Source organism: Populus euphratica, unplaced genomic scaffold, assembly GCF_000495115.2.
Source record: "Populus euphratica unplaced genomic scaffold, PopEup_1.0 scaffold3045.1, whole genome shotgun sequence".
In the NCBI taxonomy this organism is placed as follows: domain Eukaryota; kingdom Viridiplantae; phylum Streptophyta; class Magnoliopsida; order Malpighiales; family Salicaceae; genus Populus; species Populus euphratica.
In genome coordinates, this window is record NW_011502866.1 from 1 (window position 1) to 8,231 (window position 8,231).

The window sequence follows — 8,231 nt, forward strand, 5'->3', positions numbered from 1 at the left end:
ATATTAAAATAATATTTTTATTTTTAAAAAATTATTATTTATATTAACATATTAAAAAAACTGGAAATTTTATTAAAAATTAATTTTAAAATATAAAATATAAATTTTTTCAAAAACATTTAAAACCATAATAAACTTAAGCCAATTGAAAGTCATACACATGATTAACAGCTGTTAAATTACAAAAAGTAGATGCATTCTCGGCCGACATTATCTTTAAACTGTTTTTCTTATGCCGCTTGTCTTTTTCTTCGACGTCCATTCATTTTCCTTTTTATGTTATCTTGCTCATTAATTTATGATCAATTATGACCGTGAGATGGTATTAGTGTGATGATTACAACAATTTTATAGTGGTAGATATTACGTTGCTGTTTGGAGTACTTTTTAAAAAAATTTAAATTATTTTTAAATTAATATATTTTGATGTTTTTAATATTATATGGATGTTTGGGAGTATTTTTTAAAAGTATTTTTGAAAAAAATTAAAATAAGTTTTGAATTAATATATTTTTGATGTTTTTAAATTATTTTAATATACTAATTTTAAAAATAATTTTTAAAAAATAAAAAATATTATTAATACATTTTTATAAGTAAAAAATACCACAATCATACTCTCAAATACACTCTATTAAAATCACTTAAAAATAAAGATTCAAAATTAACTATTTATTTCTTTATTTTAATAATTTATTTATTTTTTCATTCAAATAAAATGATAGATTTATCGGATTTGTTGTAATACAAAAAGTCTGAACAATTCCAATGATGTAATTGAAGCTTATCGCCAGAAAAAAAAATAATAATAATTTAGCGAGCCTTTTATGGTTTTGATGGTAACTAAATCAAGGTTTTAGTGCTCGAAGAGAAGCTCCCATGGAAGGAAGATCATTTTGTATTTTTAGGTACCTGTAATGAGATCTATGGATACTATCTAATAATAAAAATTATATAAAATAAAATTTTTTTATATACATTTAAACCATTGTTGATTATATTTATTTTTATCGAGAAATCAAAGAAACTAGAAGGAAGAAAAATCTTTCAATTTAAAATCTCTAACTCTTTGAGACTACCTTTTTAAAAATTCAATTTTTTTTTGGCTAGCAGCAGCTACGGCACAGCACTATAAAATTTCTCCATCTAGTATCACCTTCTTCTTCTTTTTAATCAAAATTTCTTTGTCAGATTTTGTATCTTTATTTTATTTTCTATTCCTCTCATGTTTGTTATTTTTTGCATTATTCTAAATCTGTTAGTATCAAGTTTAAGATTCCACATTCTATTTATTTTGCGAGGTTGCTATGCATGTATCTACTCAGAAATAAGAGTCTAATTATTGTTTCTCCTTCTGAGAAATAAATAATGAAGAGCAAATAGCATATTCATCAAGGAATCAATGATCATTTGACAAGTTGATGATATATCTCCAAGAATTTCTTCTTGTGTCGCTGCCCAGAAATTGTATGATATAAAATTATTTACAAAAAAATATTATTACCTCTAAAAAAAAATATTTAATGCATTAATTCAGGTTGCACCGCTAATGTTTCTAATACAACATAGGAATTCCTTTCAATTCGAACCACAAGTAGACAACTATTTAAACATTGGAAGTTGACTAGAAAATTTTTAAAATTATTTTTAGATATTCATCAATTTTAATGAAATGTATTTTTAGATATTCACAAGTAGACAGCTATTTAAACACTGGAAGTTGACTAGAAAAATCTTATTGTTCACTTTGCACGCAAAACAAATGGAATAGAGCCACCGATATGCATTGTAATAAAACCATGAACATGATGATTCTGGTTCTCCGCACTGAAATGTGATCGTCACACGAAATGTTTCTCAATAACACACTAAATATATGCCACTCACCTAACCTTTGTGACGTACAGAGGTTTGAAATCTTTTCACACTACTATGTCATTACAGCCTGAAAGCTCTCTTTTTTTCAGATATTTTTAGTTTTTTTTTTTGTTATGTACAAAATATTATGCAACCTATATAATGTAAATAAATTATATGTTAGTAAATAAAAGATATATATGAATAAAAGGATAAAGAAATTTTATCTTGATTCTAATCTTATTTAGTTACAGCGTGATTCTCCCGGATCCTTCTTGCAATAGCATTGTCAACTTTATCCCATTCAAAATTTTTCTTGCAATTCAAATTTATAAAAGAAAAATTTCATTAACATTAATAAACTAATCAAATTAACATAATAAAAAAAATATTTAAGTTAATACCAACTTTAAACCTTCTAAATCATGCATCAATCATAGGTTTCCATTCAAGATATTAGGAAACCTAACTCATTTAAAACAATAAAATTTTCATCGATGATTTCATCACCAATATTATAGTTCTGGGCTGGGCAGCCTCAATGTTTGCAAACCTAAACTTATATTTGTTAATTGAAATTATTTTTTCAAAAATTATTAACATGTCGCTGTGTAGGGAAAACAAACTTACATTGAAATATCGTTCTTTCAATGAGCCTGGTACTTTAGGATAAATGGATACTGTTGTGAAGGGAGCTCCCTTAGCGTGACGGTATCACACTCAACGAGCCCATGTCAAGGATGGAAATTTGTGTCTCAGGTGCCTGTTCTTGGTAAGAAAAAATTGAGATTGAAGTCATAGAAAAACTCGGGTCATATTATTGATTTTTAATTTTAAAAAAAGTAGAAAAAAATTATGACTCGAGTTATAAACTTGATGAAATTCAATAAGTTTGATTAATTTAATAATATGATTTAAAAAAAATCATTGACAATAAATAAAGCAAATAAAAAATTGACAATAATTAACTATAAAAAATAAATTGTCAATATCTTGGTTGAAATAAAAAGAAAGAAAAGTACATTGGAGATTCACCATTGCTTTGTTGTGGCCATTGTCTCATCACTAGAAAAAGCTCACCAAGATGGTTCTAACACAAGACAACACCTAAAAAAACTGCATGCACCATCAAAATAATGACCCAAAAAGAAAACTAAATAAAATATCATGAAATAAATATCTCATTCTTATATTAATCAACTAATTTTGAGTTAATTGAAAAAAAAGAAGAAGCTAAATTTAGCAAAGAATGACCAATAAAAAGACTTAAGATAACTTAGGTCATTTTAACAATTAGAGAAGAATCCTATACAAAGAAAAAAAAAGTAATAGAGCCTAATCTCCAATTAAGTAAATATTTAAGGATAAAATTGAAAAAACCATGATCTTAAAAAATAGGAAAAAAACTATATCAACCCAAACAAATATCCTAAACCTGAGTTAAACAGTTAAACTACCATATTGGCAACTCATAAAGTCTTAAACCTGAACTCAATCAAGAAGTTAAATTCTCAATCAATTTAATGTTAAAGGATGAAATTGAAAAATAAATATTAATTTAAAAAATTATCATTGTAAGAAAAATAACAATCAAAATAATGAAGATTAAATCTGATAAAAAAAAAGGGGAATGAAATCATAAAAAAAACAATCTTAAAAATTATCTCAAGTAAAACAAATAGCAATCAAAAGAGTTTAAATCAAATCTGACAAATGAAAAAAATTAAAGGATTAATTTGAAAAAAAATCTAGTTTTATAAATTATTTCAAATAAAATAAATAATAAAAAATGAACCAAATCTGAAGAAAAAAAATTATAGAGCTGCTTTGAGAAAAGTTTGAAAATTAAAGAGGAAAAAAAAACAAAAATGTTATTAATGACAAACTAGAGATTAGTAAGCCACACACGCTACCTGAGACCGGAAAGAGCACCAAGATTATTTAAATGTCATTGAAAAGCTAATATTTGACTTTCAAACACCTTTTTATGTATCACTGAAATAACACAAACATATCTTATATGTATTAGTTAATTTTATTTCTTAAATAATATTTTATATTTATTAAAATACTAATTTTTTTCTAAGTCAATTTGAATATATAAAAACCTAGTTAAAAATAAAAAAGCCTATATATGTAAATAAAAAAATATTATTTTTAAAAATAATTTAATCATTTTACTATGTTGTAAAAAATGAAAATTCAAAATAGATCTAAATGCTAATTAAATAAAAAAATTGAAGTAAATAGGGTGATGTAAAAAAATAAAAAAAATAAAGAATTACTAGCTGATAATTAATAATGACTAATTGTCTTTAAAAAATAAATTGGATTGCCCTGAAAACCTAGGATAGTAATTTTCTGTATAATAGTAAAATGATAAATATACTATAATAATCCACGGTACGCATCAATCCTTTTTGGAAAAAATAAATAAATAAATACCTTATTGCTAGCTAGTCCTCCTGCAGAACAGACAAATTAGCTAGGTAATTAAGATACGATCTTCATCGTATTTTATTTGAAGGGCCCATTTTCTCATAAAAAAAATTGTTTCGTTGAGTTTTGAATACAAAGTCCCAGATCACTACGTACCAAACTAAAATCATCATCGTGAATCATGTGCCTTAAGATCTATTTCATATATCAGAGTCCAGCTGTACATACCTCTGTTTTGAATTTCTTAATGTTGATGGTGGCAAGTTGGCAGTGGGTTTATGATATTAGGTCCAGTATCATTTGATTTATCAAGCTCGAAATGATGCTTTGTAATCAGATTAATGCATCTCTGGTCAAGCAACTGGGAATTTGTTAAATTTCTAGATAATGCATGCTGCCTGAAGTCTACTATTTTAATGTCTAGTTGGAGTCTCTTCCTCTAATGTGAATTGTAAAATAAATGTTACTATTACCATCTTCATATCAATTTTTAGTTCATAGGAGAAACGTGTAGACATCTCAACAGGCAGGCAGTTCGATTTTCTGATCAATCATATATGAAAAGCTGCTGTATTGTTAGTTTTATAGGAGGAAAGAATGGATCCTTCGATATTTTTGCACCAGTATTGGCTAGAATTGGATAGGACAATCTTGTTCGCTGTCCTGGTTCTTCCATTTATGGCTTTCTGCACCATTTATTTCACCAAGTCCATTCAGACAGACAAGCTCAACTTACCTCCATCCCCATTGAAGCTGCCAATGATAGGAAATCTTCACCAGGTAGGCAGGCTCCCCCATAGGTCACTCCGTAACTTGTCTGAGAAGTATGGACCCTTAATGCTCTTACACCTTGGCAGTTCTCCAGCTCTCATTGTTTCCTCAGCAGAGACAGCCAAAGAGATCTTGAAGACACATGATAAAGCTTTCTTGGATAAACCTCAAACAAGGGCTGGAGATGCTCTCTTTTATGGAAGCAGTGGCATAGCATTTTGTTCTTATGGTAACTATTGGAGACAAGCGAAAAAAGTTTGTGTCCTTGAACTCCTGAGCCAAAGAAGGGTGCAGGCATTTCAATTCGCCAGGGAAGAAGAAGTGGAGAAAATGGTTGAGAAAATACAGATTTCATGCCTCAGTAAAGTTGCCATTGATGTTGGTGCGGCGTTTTTAACCATCTCTAATGACATACTATCTAGATCTGCTTTTGGAAGGACATATGAAGAAGTAGATGGTCAGCAGTTGGGAGAATTGTGGAGGACGGCTATGGACCTGATTGGAGAGTTCTGCTTAAAAGACTTCTTTCCCTTGTTGGGTTGGATGGATGTTATTACTGGTTTAGTTTCTAAACTGAAGAGGACTTCCAAAGCACTTGATGCTTTTCTCGATCAAGTGATTGAAGAACATTTGGTTTCCAGGACTGAAGATGACATAACTGATAAGAAAGACTTGGTAGATATTCTACTTCATATTCAGAAGAATGGAATGACCGACATTGATCTCAGTCGGGACAACCTCAAAGCAACCCTCATGGTCTCTCCCTCTCTCCTCTCTCTGTGTGTTTTTCTGTGATTGCTCACCTTCTGCTGAAACTTGATTCCTTTTCAAATACAGGATATGTTTATTGGAGCAACAGATACTATTGCAACCACCATGGAATGGGCAATGGGAGAACTAGTGAGTAATCCAAGTGCACTGAAGAAAGTCCAAGAAGAAGTAAGAGGTGTTGTCGGAGAAAAATCCAAGGTCGAAGAAATTGATATCGATCAAATGGATTTCTTAAAGTGTATTGTGAAAGAGACTCTGAGGTTACACGCGCCTCTTTTTATTGCCCGGAGAACATCTGCAAGTCTTGAATTGGAAGGCTATCACATCCCTGCCAATTTGAAAGTGATGATCAATTCGTGGGCGATTCAACGTGACCCCAAATTATGGGATAGTCCTGAAGAGTTTATCCCAGAGAGATTTGCAAATAAATCAGTTGATTTTAAAGGCCAAAACCACCAATTCATTCCTTTTGGTGCTGGCAGAAGGGGTTGCCCCGGAATTGCATTTGCAGTTGTAGAAGTTGAATATGTTCTAGCTAATATCTTGTATTGGTTTGACTGGGAGTTTCCTGAAGGCATCACCACAGAGGATTTAGATATGAGTGAGGTGTTTACACCAGTTATTCGTATGAAATCACCTCTTCATCTTGTTCCTGTAGCCCACTTTCAAAAAACGATCAGTAACTGATACGAGGTTATGTTCTTATTATTAAGCTTTCTTTCCCAATCTATGATGGCTACAAAATTTATGAGCCATATCGACAACTTGATGTTTGCTCTCCAAAATTTGTAAGAGGATTCTTAATAACCTAGCTGGGAACCAGAAACCTCGTGAATTTCTCATCATTAGCTTTTAGAACAGGAGGCATTGCTATAAAACTAAGACAAGACTAATTATCTAGAATATGATGTTTTTTAATCCTTGCATGTCCCCTTTTTGCAGGTAGGGGCATCATTTGCTTCACTGTTCCTTAAGTTTCAGTGTGCTAGTTTCCAGCAAAGCGTTAGACGCAACATACGGCTTGACAAACCGATCCTAGGTGAACATTAACAAATACTCTAAATCATGAGGTGAAAACTCGATGCAATTACGCTGTGGAATACAGTTTTGCGCGGCTTGGGATGGGGTTAATACTGTTTTTTTATATAAAATTAAATTATTATTTTACTTTTTAGTTGAAAACTTGAAGCCTAAAATATTTAAGTATTTTTTATAGACTCACTGATTTTGTTACCTGTATAATTTATGCAACATCATCCCACCTTTTAATGCAAATAAATAAATGGAAGATATTTTGAGCTCTTTGAAGGTGCAAGAGGCAGCGTAGGGACTTGATCAGGTGTAGCATTCAGTAGCATACCTAACTAAGCAGCTAGATCAATTTTTAGAGGGAGGAACCAAAAGGAAAGGGGTGTGTCATATACTTATCTCGAGCCAAACCAAACCTCAAATTTATTCCTACAAATCCACATGGGCATCGTGTTTATATAGAGAATGGTGTATAGGATAAAAAATACATTAAAGAATTAATTCATATTTACTCCTTTTGTAATTGTGTTTCAAATTATGAGGAAATTCCTTTCTTTTATGGGAATTCTTTTCTAAAAAGAAAATTATTAGATGGTTATTAATGATGGCAGTGTCCTTTCTATTGAATAAGATTTCTTGTTATTGAAAGTATGATTTGCAAGACATGATTTTTACTTATGATGTTGAAGATTGGCGATATGATACTCAATCCCAGAAAGTTCATGCCGGTAAGTTGAAATTTTATCATGGTGAACTATGAAAAAAATATTAATTTTGAAGTTTGTGTAAAATAATTACGAAGATATTGTATATAGTGCGTATGAACAACAAAATTTCTTGCATCTGTACTTGTGCGCGTTTAGCCTAAGATATTGCTAAATAGGGTGTAATGGGTTAGTTTGCATCTCGCAAACAAAGGAATGGGGATATATTATTACATGGTGAGACTAAACGCACAAGCAAAAAAAAAAAAAATCATGTTATAAGATCCAATAAACTCTTTATAATCATTTTATAATAACTTAAATATTAATATATATTTTTTTGGCCATGATGAAATTCCAGACTTACCACAACAAACTATGTTCTACTGAACATCGAAAAATAAGAAAAATTCTAAAACAGCAATTTTTAAGGATAATTTGGACACTATTACAACCTCGGGGAGCACTAGCTAGCTAACCTTGTAAGATCCATTGAGGAGAAGCACACTACTTTGAGACCGCTTGGAGGAGTTATTGCCGTAGGTCTACTGCTGATTTTTCTGCAGCCGAGGAGAGGCACACTGCACTAAACTTGCAGCAGAACAGACTCGGTGACAATATCCTTGAACTCGATCACTGCGTAACTCTTTGAAGATAAAT

General features: G+C 30.5%; 1 protein-coding gene across 1 annotated transcript; it reads left to right on the top strand.

The window, feature by feature from the left end:
• The first annotated feature begins 4,771 nt into the window (after window positions 1-4,771).
• On the top strand, window positions 4,772-6,547 carry LOC105119520 (cytochrome P450 71A1-like). Its single transcript, XM_011017662.1, has 2 exons — window positions 4,772-5,823; window positions 5,905-6,547. The coding sequence occupies exons 1-2, from the start codon at window positions 4,894-4,896 to the stop codon at window positions 6,523-6,525; spliced, it is 1,551 nt and encodes a 516-aa protein (XP_011015964.1). The 5' UTR covers window positions 4,772-4,893; the 3' UTR covers window positions 6,526-6,547.
• Window positions 6,548-8,231: the final 1,684 nt, after the last annotated feature.

Excerpts from the sequence above, each read along its gene's own strand:
- LOC105119520 (XM_011017662.1), top strand. The coding sequence starts at position 4,894 with ATGGATCCTTCGATATTTTTGCACCAGTATTGGCTAGAATTGGATAGG. Across the intron at positions 5,824-5,904 it reads ACCTCAAAGCAACCCTCATG|GATATGTTTATTGGAGCAAC; the intron begins GTCTCTCCCTCT and ends TTTCAAATACAG.